The sequence below is a fragment of the Phytophthora infestans genome, genomic scaffold (assembly GCF_000142945.1).
Source record: "Phytophthora infestans T30-4 supercont1.24 genomic scaffold, whole genome shotgun sequence".
In the NCBI taxonomy this organism is placed as follows: domain Eukaryota; phylum Oomycota; class Peronosporomycetes; order Peronosporales; family Peronosporaceae; genus Phytophthora; species Phytophthora infestans.
In genome coordinates, this window is record NW_003303735.1 from 1007612 (window position 1) to 1023142 (window position 15531).

Here is a 15531-nt window from a genome sequence, read left to right on the forward strand (position 1 = left end):
CTGGTGCAGCTCGTGCAAGTTGACGGCTTATGCTGCCTTCGCGTGAAGAACGGTGTGTACCAGCACAACCATGCGGTGGGGACAGCGCAGTTCAAGACGTACGCGGAGAACCGTAGGTTGGACGACACGGACACGAAGGATGCTGTGGACAGCATGGTGATGTACGGTAGAAAGCGCGCACGCATCTATGAGTATCTTCTGGGGAGAGGCGAGAACCTCGTCAAGAAGGATGTGGACAACATTGTGCAACGTGTTAAAGCAGAGATAAGAGGAGGGTTGAATGACGACGACGCTTGCGCCGCAACTCTCGCGGAATTCGCAGCTATTGACGGTAACGTAGTCACGGTGGGACGAAACTTGATGCGGGACACTCTGGTGTGATCAGTATGACCTCTAGACATATGTCGCGACATGGTTACTAGGTTTCCAGAGCTTTGCTTGTGGACTGTACCCACAAAACGAATCGGTAAGTCCTCCCATGTATTGTGCAATTATTTGTCCATGTATTGTCCATGCTTATTTTATTGTCATGCCCATGTATTGTGCGATTCTTGTCCATGTAATGTGCATTAGATACAACTACCAGCTTTTTACCTTCATGATGATAGACGACAATGGGCGTGGGCAGCCTGTACAACAGTCTTTGCTCGAACGAAACGCCGATTGGCAGATGTCCCGAGCGCTGGATCATCTATTTCGGATTGACGATAAGATTGGCGACAAGGTTCAAGTTATAATGGTCGACAAAGATCTGAATGAGATCCGCGTGTTGCGTCGGTACTTCCCTAAGTCGCGCGTGTTGATTTGCGTCTTTCACGTCATCAAATATCTCCGCACAGCGTCCAGGAAGCCAGAATATGGTACACTTTCGTCGGACGATCACGACGCCATCGACGCATTAGTCCACAACATGGTATATGCCTTAAGTTCAGAGATCTACGAGACCAATTGGACCTCCATGAAGGCATTTTGCACTAGGACTGGATATATGGTATTTTACAACTACATGGATGAAAACTGGAACACTTGTACGGAGATGTGGGTCATGTACCAACGCTCACGGTTGGCACATTTGCGCGTCCACACGAACAACCATTTAGAGAATTGGTTTGGGCATTTTAAGGACGGGGTAAACTCCAACATGACCATGACAGACACCGTGAAGGCCCTTGTGGGTGCTGATGCCAGGACTTCCAGTGAATACGTGTTCGACAAGACTAGGATCGGGTTACGTGTCTACCGCAACTACGACGAGGAGATGTGCCAAGTTTTGCGCTTTACGACGCATTTCGTAGCAACACACGTGTAGAAGGAGTACGTAATGGCATGTTCGAAGGTCGACAAGTTCAATTTCGACTTAAAGTCAAATCCAGGCTTCGTGGAGGTGACGGGTAAACACAAGACGCATGCTGTGGATTTGAAAACGTGGAGCTGCACTTGCTCGTTTGCTTCTGCAATGCGTCTGCCTTGTCAACACGCGATCGCGTTTCGGAAGTGGAGTAACGCCCCAGGAAGCGTAATACCGCTGAGTTGCATCGATGAAAGGTGGGTTAACTCACAATTTATCCACGTATAAGCCGTGAGTTGTCCATGTAATATCCAATATTGATGTTGTACTGAGGGTCTGACATGTCATTCATTTAGATGGTTACATCCTGCTGAACAACCGATGACTCCGCGGCCTTTTGTGCTTAATGAGTTTAAACCAGGGGAGGCGAAACACAAGGTGCTTGACGCTAATGTTAAGTACAAGGAGGCAGTCAGCGCGTTCCAGGCTATATGCAGTGAGCTAGCCGATATCTCTGATGACGACGAGTACCGTGAGCATTTAGACTTCGTCGTGCAACAATGGAGGAACATTAGGCAGCGCAAACGTGTAAAGGTTGAAAAAACGAAGGTTCCAGTCACGAGAGAAGAAACAGAAACAGATGAAGTGACCTCTCCAGTGACAACCAGCCGAAATCGAACCGGAACCAAGCCCGAAATGGAGCAGCTTGCGCTTGAGACCACTCCTGATGACAACGAAGAGAAAAATACTGATAGTGGATTGCGCATCCGTCTGAACCCCAAAGCTGCGAAGTCTGGTAGGCCCCGGTTGAACAGAAAGGAGAGAGAAGCAGACGACAAGAAGAAACGAGCGTTGTTTAACGAGTCAGAAGCCCATAGAAGATGTCTTGGAGAGGTGACATTAATACAACTTGCGCGCAGTCTTCAACTTGAGAAGCCTCCACTTCAAGACACTCTACGTCGTGTTCTGCCACTCCAAACCAAGTACAACAACGCGGGTAGCAAGAAACCCAAGTACACTAGAGAGAGTGCGCCTGTGCTGAATGAAAACGCGCTCTACCTACTTCCACCCAAACTGTTGGACAAGTGCGTTGCCGTGCTGCCTGTGAGCAACACCAATGAAACAGCCATCGATGTACTCACCCAGAGTCAAACTACACAAAAAGACGAAGAAACATCTACAATACCTGGACAAATATGGACAGCAACGGACAAAACCCGGAGATCGAGTGTGTCTACATCGCGGGTATCGGAACATTTTCACGCGAACAGATTGAGGCCATGGCATACTTAGCAAACGTGAAGCGTTCGTGTGATGATGGAATGGCGTTTACCAAATGGTTAACACAGGATGCAGCCAGCGCCATACCAGCAGCACAACAATCGACACTTCAGAGCATGGCAGAGGCCATTGCTCGCGCCTATCCCCAAGATACCATCCCAATTGACGGCAACGATTACCACTACGCGATGCTGTACCGTCTCAAGCCGCCCCAATGGGCTAATGATGCGCTGATTTTGGCTTTTTGCGCGAGATTGTACAGGACGGGCACCGGCGTTCGCATCGTCGGTGTCGAGGCAGCCTCGGCGTCAAAGAAGAAGAAATCTATGAGTGAAAAAAATGAAGACAAAGGTTCAGGAACTACTCACTGAAGCGGATGTACTGCTCATTCCTGTAAATTTTGGGAACATGCATTGGTGTGCAATGATCGTGGATGGCAAGCAGAACAATGTCCTGTACTACGACTCAATGAACCTGAAGACGTACAAGGACGTACTGGACCGCATGTCGTGGGATCTGGCTACTACGCTCAGCGACGACTTCAAAGTTGTGTCCGTCAATGGACCGATCCAGACAGACGGATACAACTGCGGATTCTACGTAATGTTGAGGTTTTGGCGATATGTAGACAAGAGTGTGTCGCTGGACGTAACTCCGATTGGTCTAACGCTGTTACGCTTCCGCATCCTTCACTTCGTGCTTCACGGTAGCAAGCCATAATGCAACTAATACAATCTCGTTTCTATTGAAACTGGAATCGACCCGCCTAATGTTCATGCGTATGGTTGACCTCCTGACTTCTGTATACCGGTATGTACGAGAGATGTCAGAGGACTTTCGTTTGCGAAGGTCTAACAACTTCCATTCACTATGGATTTTAAAAACAGTGGTAAGTAATTTATTTCGACACATGGACATTACATGGAGTATTACATGGAAAATAAACTGAGTCGACGCATGGACTGTAGCATCGGCCAAAATTTATGAGCGGTGGGAAAAGGATTCGAACTGGCTTGTGCAAGATTGGTCGAAGGTATCGGGGCGACCTGTCGAATTTTTCACAACTGAGACTGGATCCAACGGCAAAACGGCGCCAGCAGCCAAGCAAAAAACTTGCCCAGCTGGCCGAGGAAGTGGCGCCAATATACTTAGGAAGTGGCTAGGATCACCAAGTTTTTGTCCATAAAACGTCCAAATACCGACCACTTACCTAACCGCGGTATTGTCAGTATTTCAGTATTTCAAAAATCATATTTTTTAAAAGCCGAGCGTCCAGCGCCGCTCATTCTTCTAGCACCCCCGCAAAGCAGGCCCCGCACAGTATTACACTACGCGCTCAGACCCCCCCCACCACCACCACCACCGATCTATCGTGCTACTCGTCTACTAGTTACACGCTACAGTACCCCAGTCCATACACGTGGCTTCCAGCTGCCATGTCGTCCCAGTCTTCGCCTATGGCCCAAACGACCGGCAACGCAGTTCCTGGGGGTAGAACGACTCTCGAGATCGCATAATCTACCTTCGAGGGCGAGTTTGAATCCTGGGAAGATTTTGGAGAGGCGTTTGACCGGTAAGATATTAGCTCCTTGTCATTTTACCATACTTTCTAATCAAAATATGCTCTGTAGATACCAAAAAGAGACCTTTCAGGTATATAAATTGAGGACGAGTAATTCGGTGCGTGACCGGAATCGTGAAACTAAGAAGCGTGCTGCTAGACTTGGCAAAAACCGGATTTGTTCGACGATACCCACAAGTATTACGCAAGAACGTTTATCTGTACACATGTGTAATCAAATTTTTCACATGCGTTTTTTCAAACGACGTGAATCCGTAGACCCTCTTGCTGGTTTCCCGATGCAAGTAGTCAATGACGTGGAAGTGACAAAGAATCACAGTAGCATCTGGCAACTCCTCCGCTAGCACGTCGATTTCTGTGAAATCTTTGTCCACAATTACCACTTTGACATCTCTCCATGCCGTGTTGTTCTCCTTAAATGCTTGGAGCGCACACTTCATATTCAACTTGGTCTCTCCGTCGATCAAAGCCACGAACGACCCACTCCCAAACTTATCGGTAACCATAAAACTGAAGAGACGGTATTTGTCAGCATAGTAAAAAAAATTCATTGTTTGGTGATAATTACACCAAGCATTGGTAATCTTAACGCCAAAATTGAACTATAGGTAGATGCCATCGATCTCGCACCTGTTAATGTTAGTTCCATGGGTGGCGTCAATACATAGAGCCTCTGGAAACTTCCTGGCCATCCTCCTCATGTGCGCTGTCTGGAAGGTGATACAGCTTGTGAGAGTTGTTGCAGGATCCCGAAAAATTCTTACTGCGTTCCCCGGTCCCTCTCCAAAGTCCTGCAATAGCTCGGACACTCGAACGTTGTCATCAGATGACGTGTACGTCTCGCGACGCATCTCGGCAATCATGTTCTCGACATCCTTCGGTTGAAGCGGCTTGCCAGACACTTCTTTGAGGTATCGCAAGATTTTTTTGCGTTTCGAACCACCTACCAAACTTTAACAGTTAGAACATATCTCAGCAAAATGATTATTAGTAGCAGATAGTTTTACCTTGCCACATTGTCTTGGCAACACGCTTGATTCCTGGTGATTCGATTTTGCGTGTCTCCGCATAGCAGGTGTACTCATCAGGGCCCACGCTGTGATTATGACTCGACTGGTGCTTCGAGATGCGAACAGTGTAGACGCCTTCGTCGCGGTTCAGCACGGCATTCAATCGCGCTTTGCAACCAATTCCACGGACAGTGTGGTTTGTACGATCACCTCTGCCCCGCGGCTTGAAGTTCCACCCACGGACGCATGACGAACGAGAATTCGACCACTACTTGCAAGGAATTCAAGCGCTTTGCAAAGATAAACCTGCGTTCTACGACTACCTGACGTCGAATTGGTTGAACTGCAAGTCTTTGTGGTGTTCATTTCTACGTGGGAAAATCCCGCACTTGAATAACAACACAAACAACCGGCTGGAAGCCAGTTGGGGTGCAGCCAAGGACATCCTTACACGTCACATGGCCATGGATGAATGCATAGACCACCTTCTCTTCCTACAACAAACTGCTGAAGACACGTACCGGTACAAGTCCAAACGCGTTGGATTCCGCTATAACAAGCACTACGATGAGGATTTACAGACTTTAGCAAGGATTGCTACGCACCACGCCTGCAACCTAATTGAGAAGCAGTACAGGGCCAGCATGAAAGCTGATTACGAAGTTGATTCAGAAAAGGCATCACCTGCTCTTGTCACATTAGCAAGTAAGACGTCTTCCAGTCAATATGCGGTAAGTGAATATTTTTCCTCCTTAATATTTATACTGATGTGACACTGTATATTGTTGTTATGCTTAGGTGAGTTTGGAGGATAGCACCTGCAGTTGCATGTTCCACCAAACACTTCTTCTTCCATGCAGACACATCATGTACTTGCGTCGTGAAGACGACTCTTTTCGGTATGCAATTCCATTTGACGCCATTCCAGAGCGATGGGCAAAAAGTGAAGACTGTAGTGGAAGCGATGATCCTGGAAGTTTTTCGACAGATGGTGTGAGAAGTGTTGATGTTGACGTTGGCCATCACAAGCGGGCATTGAGTCATAACGAGAAATATCGGGCGATCCTCCCGATTTGCCAGCGAATCGCTGAGTGCGTCGCAGATAAAGGGAAAAGGGACTTTCGCACGCGGAGCGAGCACTTAACAGAGCTGGAACGTATGGCTAGAGAAAACAACCAACCTCCCACGCTGAACAAGTCCGACAGTGAAGTTTCTCAAGGTAACAAATGCAATATTGGTGAAAATAGCGAACGGTTTGGTGAAATTGGTGAAGCTGTCTTAGCTGGTGTAGAATCCACCAAGAGGGTTTGTGAGATCGACACCAAACGACCTGTCGAAGCTACCCCAGAAAGTAATGCGTCTCCGGCTTCCATTAATAGTGGGGATTTGGGAGTGCTTGTCGAACAAGTGCTGGTCAATGACATCAAGAAAAAGAAAGTGGATTCAACAGCCTCAGCCAAACGGAGGTTGGACATGGAGGGCTCGATCCAAGACGAAAAGGAACCAAAAGCAGCAAAGGTCAAAGGAGGGAAAAGGGTAACTCTTGTGCGTCTGAATCCAGCTAGTCGAGCTTCGGGCAGACCCAAGCAGAAAGCAAAATTCAAGAAGGCGAAGAAGGCGAAAGAAATTGAGGAAACAATGCTATTTGTAGATAACCTTGTCTCTTATGGGGATATTACCTTGGAGTCTTTCGAAGAGGCGGTCAAGACCAAAGAACTCTCGGTTGCTGGTATTGGTGATACGACGCGTGCCATCCGACCTATGTTCGAGTCGGCAGTTTTTAAGCGACCCAAAGCTTTCTTGATCGTCGACAAGCCCACGCAAGTTGTAGAGACAGGTGTCCGCTTTGTTTTACCAGGTAACCTGATGAAGGCTATTTTTATGGCTTGGTAAATTGTTCACCAAGGTTTTGGTGAAGTGTTGGTGAAATTGTGGGAAAGTCACCAACAATTTGCGTCTCTACTTCAAAAAAGTACTAACATTGCCGCCGTCTTTGTTTGATGCAGAAGCTTTGGTACTCAAGTGCTTAGATTCTGCTAAGAACGTGATAATTCGACAGCAACTGCTCAGTGACAAGAACCCTACAGCAAAAGAGCTTGGAGTGTCGATTTTAGATGTGAGGACCTTCTCTATTCTGGATATCGAGCGTATGAAGTTGTGGCATGAGGTATCGAGAAAGCTTCTCAAGGCCCAAAAGCTAATCAAGTTTGTAAAAAATTTATCGATAGAACGCGGTGCTGAATCCAAGAAACAGCAAGAGATTCTGAAGAGGATACCGCACATGGGTGCTGACACAGTCTATCATACTGGTGGGCACGACATCCATTTTACGGAGCTCGCTAGATTTGGAGATGAAAGTTGGTTAAGTGATACATGCGTGTATCTGGCATCGCAACGTGTTGCGGAGGAAGCAACAAAGTTATCCTGGTGGCAGCCCAAGATAGTGAGTGTTGTCGACCCCATCTACTTACAAATGGCATACGTGGAAAGAAGAAGTGGATTTATCGACACTAGCGATCGCATCTTCAGCCAAATACAGGCGAATCGAATTGTATGCTGCCCGATTTATATCAACGTGACGTTTCCACACTGGTGTGGTATTATCTTTGACATGGAGCGTCAAACAGTATGGACATATGACCCTTTTTATAGAGAGGATTTCCTAAGAAGGGTGGAGGATATTTTCGAGAGCCGATTTCGACCGATTATGGCTACTGCGATGGAAGTTAAAAACTTCCCAGGCTCGCTACAAGATGACAGTTATAGTTGTGGAGTATTGGTTGTTCTCTGGTTTGAACAGTACATGTCTATCGCTCGAGCTACTCCGCCCGACCAGAGTATCCCCTTTCCCCGCGGCAACAAACTGCACCCCAAGGACCTGACGTACATGCGTTTCAAGCACCTTTCCTACGTATTTGATCGCGTAGTGGCAGATACAGACATTGATCAATAATGCATGAATATATGTTTTGTATAAGGAGCATGAGTGGATCTAGTGCTGGTGCACACTACGATAGCAAGAGATCCGCAACGAGTGTGCCACGCAAATTTAAACATTTTTCTCTAAATACCGCACTGGTACCGGTAGAGGTCTTCGCCATATGATCCTCATTTTCGCCCATTCTTTAACGAAAAACTTGGTGACTGTAGGGAGAGCCATATACTTATCGCTAAGCTTAGAAACGAAGATCTGCTGAGGTGATGCAAGCAAGGAAATTTGCTTTAATGAAGTCGTGGGATATTTGGCGGATGGGGCGTGGGAGAACGATGCCGTGCTAGCCTATGCACTGGATGTCATGACCGAGGACCGAGACAAAGTGAACGTATTGTCGTCGCTCGTTATTCAGAAGAGCTTTCCGACCCCTCCACGTCGGGACCTTTTCTCAATGAAATTCATAGTACTGTCAATTAACAACTCCAATGCGCATTGGACGTTTATGATTGTTGTCGTGGAGAGGCACGGTGTGCTACGCCCGCACTTCTACTACCCTCTTTGCAACGATCACTACAAAGATAACGCGGACGATCTTTGGACAGCAAACTTTTGTCATACCTACGGGCGTGGCACGCGCAGTGGAGCACTGGGGGGGGGCGAGCCGGAAGAAATTCACGTTCCGGACAACATGGAGGGAGAGGTCGCCTACGCAGCCAGGTGGAAGAAGTTGTGGGATAATAATGACCGCTATGGCCTACTCGTTCATTCATGGAGGACGGGGGTTTACTGCGGACGTTGTGACCAAGGATGTCGCTAAAGTTATGCGACTAAGATTGCTCTGGGCTATTACGTGCACATCTATGAGCAAGTCTATAGATGCAGATGAACAGAAGAGCGTAGCGGAGATAGGAAAACAGCTATCGCGAGCATTTGTGCAGGTTAGAAAGAAAGTATGTAATAAGATAGTTAAATTCAATTCAACTTTAATTTGACTGTGGGACAGGTTCTTATCGCAGTAGCTACACTGCTGTCAACTTGATAACGTCGACCTCGACGATTGCTACATCGATCCTCTGCTGTCAAGTCGATAACGTCATCCTCGCTAGCTCGAAATTATAAAGTAAGGTAGAGAACAGGATTCACGAGTCGTGAATCTACAAGCTCTGGATATTAATTTCCAGAGAATATTACTATTAATAAAATATAAAACTTGAAAGTATGCGCATAAAAGGAATTATGCCTGAAAGTGACATGGGCAAGCTACTGGCATGGGGTGACGAACTATTCCTCGTGCGCTGTGAGCTCGGGAAGATCCAGCTCCAGCGCGTATCTGTCGACGCCGAGAGGAAGAAGGCGTCGCTGCATCTGTGCAGCATCAAAGACGACGAAGTTGCTGCGCTGCCAGTTGACGCCAGTCTTGTGGCCGCCAAAGAAGTGGAGGACACGGAGCTTGCCATGTACGTTCCTCGTCCTGCATCTAACCAGGAAACTACCGTGATTCATTGTGCGTATTGATCCTGGTTATTATACGCTACAGTCGCTACCCGATCCTAGTCTTCCGTGCTCCAGGAAAGACAGTGACAATCAACAGCTCCTCAGCATCTCGCAAGCGTCGACGCTCTTTGAAAGACAAGGCGGCGTTTACGTCGAATGATGAGTCGATGCTGCCCAGAGCTGGCGATTGCCTGCTCTTCTGTATTTTATACGAAACGGAGAGTGATGGCGAGATTGGTGTCAGGATATTGAACATGTTGGATACTCCCATACGTGTTGAAGAGAGTGAAGACATTACGTGTGGAGACGATTCCTATTCTCTTCAACTCTTCCCGACGGATGGACCTTACGTACTTCTCTTCCGGAGAAATGCACAAGTGGCAACTGTGTTGAAACTGCAAAGAACAACTCAACAGAGCGGAGATTTAGGATTTCACGTATGGTACGAGAAAGTGGAAATGTTTGGTGTGGAAGGCGATGCGTCAGTGCCTTTTGAGCTGCTGTCTTGTAAGTATGTGTCTGGGACGCACTGTACCAGACCACATTTGCTGATTCATGCACTGCCAGCCGACAGGTAAACAACTCGAGCAAGGTGTTTCTCGTTTTACTCGTGTCCTAATTATTATTTTCTGTGTACGATGTCATCTCGGTTAGTGAAAAACACACTTGGCGTGTCCTGGATTTGGATGGTGAAAGGCGAGATGGAGTCAAAGAAACTTCGCGGTGTCACTACCTGCATACGGCTTTCGAACTCAATGAAAATTCGCCGAAGCCCGAGCAAGTAACTTGCTGTTGCTTCATTTCCAAGATGAATGAGTGGGATTTCTCAAGTTCAGTGTTCACTGAGACGACAACAATCCCGTCGTGGGGTCACGAGTCCAGCAAAACGCAATCTTCTCGAACGAATATTTCTGTGTCGACGTTAGTGGTGACTGGGACTACCAGTAATACTGTATACGTTCACGAAAACGGGATTCTACTGGTTTCCTACGTGTTGCCAGCCCAACCAGCTAAAATGTACGCTTGGGTCGAGATTTTAGATCTTGAGTTGGAGTTACTAACGAATGCGCTGTGTGATACCGGTAGATGGCTTTTATGTGAGGATAACGCAACCCAACAGCACGTGATCTGCGTGCGCTGTGACGATACAAACCGCTCTTTCTTCATGCTGAGGTTTTCCAGCAATGTACCAAGTGCGTCCATGGATCTTCTTCTCTGTAAGTTGTCTTATGCTTCTTATATTCGCTCTGGAACCAACGATTGACTTCGTATCGTCCGGTGTGACAGCTTTTAACCACGTAGGCCACGCGTATCCTGGAAATTTTGCTGCTGATATTTCTGGCTCACGCCAAGTTCTTCTCGTAAATGGCGTTCCTGGAGTACTAAACACGAGTGCCGACTGCGCCAATGCTGTGGACGACGGACAGCTCATAAAACGCAGTGTACTTGTCACGCAGAAGCCGTCAGCGTCTGACGTGAAGCTTTCTTGTCATCGTCTGCGGCTACAGGAAGATCCGAAGTCCAATCAGGCTTCTCGGTCCCGAAAGCGCTCTCGTAATAGCGAGAAAGGCACTGGAAAAGACGCTCCTAGTCGCTCTACGCCAGAATCGTTTCACTACATTCAGCGTACTCACAAGGCCTCGTCACGTGACGTTAACCAGCTCGATACGGAGACCGATAGCCAAGCTAATGTCGTAGCTGCTTCGGCGTTGCAGCTTGGCAAGCTTGTAAGCTCACTGACGGCACGTCTGAGCAAAGGATTACTGGAGCTGGGACGTTTACAAATGATCGTGGGCGATAAGAATATGCTGGCTCGTCAACTCAACCAGCTTATCATACGACAGTGGCAAAAGCAGCAGACGAGTGCAAGCCACAGCAAAGAGCAGACACTCTTGACACCCCTGCGTCTAACTCAAGAAGCTGGTAGCCTCGCTACGGGATCCAAAGAGCTCGTAGAGATGGAAACAATCGTCAGTGCTCCACCGCGTGCTGATACCATCACCAGAAACGCTGTGAAGAGTGAAGCATTGGAGTACAATCGAAGTGACTTCAAGCTTGAGCAGCAAGTGTCACTGGAACAATTCCGTGTGCTTGGATACGTACCGTCGTCCTCACGTATCCATGCAGAAGTCTCCCTCAAGAATCTATCCGACTCAAGACTCGACGATGCGTTCGTTGTATTGACTGCGCCCGAGTGGACATTGTCGCAAGGCTGGAGCTGTACCAGCTCAGTAATTCCTGAATTTCCTCCTACAACGGATATGGATCACACAGCAGGGAGCGCTCGATTTCACTTGGAGATTCAGTTTAAACCAACGTTTTCATTTCTTCGAGAGCGGAGGCCATTGGAAGTGATGCTGTGGCTTCACTGGAGTGCATCTCGAGATAAGGGTCTATCCATGGCTCTCGACTGGCGGCCAAGCGAGTCAGCGCTTGCTGTTGCGTCCATCAAAATCCATCCTGCTGACGTGTTAGCTGCCAGTCGAGAGGCATGGACTAAAGGTACGTGTGCTAATCCTAGTGCTTGTAATGTGTCTAACCTCCCTTGGTACTACGCAGACCAAGAGCGACTTTTGTTCGTCTCGTCCGGCTCAAATTTGAAGTCTCTATTCTCGAACCCGAAGTTTGGGATCTTCACGTCACCTGACTCGATCATTCGACCAACATTTTCACTGGTGGATCTCAAGGTGAACTCTTCCGAATTATTCCAGTACGAGTTGAGTCAGATGGTCGCGAAGACACCGCCAGACGTGTATGTGATGCGCAATCCGCTCCAACACTCTCACCTTCGAACGCTGCAGTGTCTGCTCATCTCTATGCGCCAAGAACTCGAACAGAAGGACAAACTTGTCGGAAATTACAAGACACAGAGAGCAACGTTTAAGGGTCAGGACAGTGCGTCGATGCACCGCTCGATACAGCGCGACACAGATCTCCACGCTGTCCGTTTGCTCCAGGAATTGCAGCAGCGCGTCAACTTTCACTCAATGTGGTTTGATACTTCCACACGCAGCTAAGACGTCGACGCAACAGACACAAGTACACTCGAAGCGTTGGTTTTAAGTTTAGTGTTTGTGAAATAGTCGCACCAGCTACGATGTCACAGAGCAAGCTCCAGTCTGGAGACCAACAATCTGTCGCTGAAGATCGCTCATCAGCTCAGTGTTTACCAGCAACGAGTGCTCGATTCTTGACAGTGACATTTGCAGACGCAAGATAACGAACAGCAGAAGCAACACCAAAACCCACGGGAACACTTTAACCGGAGCTGTGCGAGCTCCAGTTGGCATTACAACGGCAGTGGAGCTTCGGTATCGGTGGCTTGGCTTGCTCCGACTTCGGCTGCGACTTCGATGCCTCGTCGTTGGCCCACGATCCTTTCTCATAGCGCCGTGCACAGTCGCTTTCTCGGAAGAAGAACTTGAGGTAGGAGCGCTTTCCGAGGCGCAGTTTGCCGCTTCATGGAGGTCTCTTGTGTCGAGAAACTCCTTGGCCATGCTAACCCATTTTTCCCACTTGGCACGGTTGTCACTGATGGCACGTGTCTCGATTGTCTTCTTCCAAAAGGTAGACTTGCCAAAAACCACCTATGAAAAATCGCAGGAGCACTTAATTCAGTACACTGCACTTCCGGTAAGTTCTTGCTCAAGACGCACCTTTAGCTCAATAAATACTTTGCAAGCGTTAGGATCCGAAGACCGTGGCACGATAGTCCATCGATCTTCCACACTGAAGTAGTCGCCGTATGGGATATCCACAAGACGCGTCGAGCTCTCGACGACTCTCACGCCGTGTTCGTTCTCTTTTAGGCATTGCAGCTGCAACGTTTTATCATGTTAGTGAGCAGTTTAGTTCATAGGACAAGCCTCATGTACGTACCACGTCAACTTGGGAAGATTTGGGACCGATCGGAGCATCAACCGGCACTCGGAACTGCAGCGAACGCGTCATACCTGTCGAGAATCGCATAAATCAGTACATGTTCAGCGTTTGGGGGGCTGCAACGATACAGCGTACCGAAAGACTCTTCGTCTTCCAACGGCGTCGTCCACGGGTTGATCGTCATTTCAGTCGACCCTGTTTGTTCGTTGAACTTGTCCAGTCCAAACGGTGCCTTGTCCAGATAGAAAAGCTTCATGAAAGTGTCGACCGATACTGGGAAAACCTCTTCGAGAATCTGCGTCATCGAAATGTCCTTCGGTGCGATCGTGTCCACATCCGAAACCACACTACGTCGACGCGGCGTTACGGGAGCTGTCTGGTCATCAGCGTCCGTCTCGTCATCGTCGACATTCGCATCGTCATTGCCAGCCGCTGCGTGGTCGGACGTAGCAGCTTCTTCCTCCTCTTCTTCGACTGTAGAGCTGGGTGGTGACGGCGGAGGAGATGCAGCGGGTGACTGAGAGGGTCTAGAGACAGGAGACGTTGGCAGAGCTGGGTACGTCGACTCCGACGAGTTCTCTGCAGGAGGACGCAGTTCACGCAGCACTCGGTCACGTGTCTTGACGATGAGATCATAGCAAGTATCCCGGTTATTGCTCCAGAAGCTCGTGAACGTGTACTCGTCCTTGTCCAGCGTCGCGAGGCGAATCGCATGTTGAAACATCATCGTCGTCGTCTTTTCAATTTCGCGAATGGACTCGTACGGGATCAAAATCTGCAGACAAGAGCAACAATAACAACATACATGTTCAGTATTAAGAAAAGTATCAATTGCGACACCACGGTCGGGAGTCAGCATTGCACACGAAGCAAAGCTAAGCTGCAACACCAAGAGAATAACCCCGAGTGTATCCTTGAAGGTCCACCCTCTCGAACTATCTGACCTTTCTCTCACGGCCAAACACGTTCGAGTAGAAGCACACATGTGAACTCGTCGGATACATGCGTCCGTGCATAGCCAGCGTAGACGCGATAGCACACGAAAAGTCTGGACCGACAACAAAATCCAGCGACACGTCGTTAGAGCGACTGTCCATTCGCTTCAGTGCCTTCACTTTTGAGGCTTTGTACGCACCTTGGTAGAACTGTGTAGACTCGGGTAAGTCGAAGATCATGCAGATGACTTGGTCGCGTACTTGTTCCTGCTCTTTTTCCTGCGGTGTGGGGCTTTCTAATGGTAGAAATTCCTTATCTAGTGGCAAATTAAGTCGCGGTCGATCGTCGCACGTGCTGGCGAGTGACACTTCGTCGCTCTCCTTCCTGCTGTGGTGTGAAGAGCTCATGCTCTTGTCGGTAAGACTCGAGCCTGTGTGGTGGCGCTGTCGGTGTCGATGGTCAAAGCTTCGCCGTCTATTCTTGCGGTGGCGATGATACACGTCGTCTCGTTCGTCCTCGTTGTCGTCGGCTGTGTGTGGAGCTCTGTGCCGGTGCTCACCACGGTGACGGCCAGCGCGACTCTCGTGGCTGCTGGTCGAGGACACGGACGAGCTAGACGAGAAGGCTGAAGCCAGGTTCCGGAGAGCCGAGAGCTCCATCACCTCCGCAGCGTTGACACTTTTCGACACTGCGACGACGGTTTGTGATAAGAAAAGTGCGATCATTTACATACGTTTATATGAACGACATTATTTCTTCTGTCCTGATTATCGCGTATCGCACAAGTGAGATGAGCACCTGCGCAGTGAACAACGAGCGCAATTGCGGCACGAACGACCGCTCAAATAAGCGAACGTGGATTCAGGTGGAACGCACGTTGCAAGCTTGTCTTACTCTTTACAGTGGAGACCACCAAATCTGGTACTTACATGTACTCAGCAAAGCTTCATGGCGTGAATTGGAAGTCGACGGTCTTTGAAGTTAGTGCTGGTCTAGCACTTATAAGTCCATGTACCGGTATTCGATACCGAGCATCATCAGAAAGAGAACCAAATGGATATTGACAACTTTAACATCTGTGTCTTCAATTGCATAAGCCGACCCAGTGGAAAATGTCCAGGAG

At 48.5% G+C, this 15531-nt stretch overlaps 2 protein-coding genes across 2 annotated transcripts; one reads left to right on the forward strand and one right to left on the reverse strand.

Moving 5' to 3' along the window:
- Positions 1-9347: 9347 nt before the first annotated feature.
- PITG_12147 (uncharacterized protein) lies at positions 9348-12607 on the forward strand (the record flags this gene model as incomplete). Its single annotated transcript, XM_002900721.1, has 5 exons — positions 9348-9553; positions 9634-10101; positions 10677-10807; positions 10878-12092; positions 12150-12607. The coding sequence occupies 5 exons, from the start codon at positions 9348-9350 to the stop codon at positions 12605-12607; spliced, it is 2478 nt and encodes an 825-aa protein (XP_002900767.1).
- Positions 12608-13204: 597 nt separating this feature from the next.
- On the reverse strand, positions 13205-15133 carry PITG_12148 (uncharacterized protein; the record flags this gene model as incomplete). The annotated part of the gene is made up of 4 exons (XM_002900722.1): positions 13205-13408; positions 13470-13543; positions 13608-14247; positions 14417-15133. 4 exons carry the CDS (start codon positions 15131-15133, stop codon positions 13205-13207), a joined length of 1635 nt encoding a protein of 544 aa, XP_002900768.1.
- Between the last annotated feature and the right edge of the window lie 398 nt (positions 15134-15531).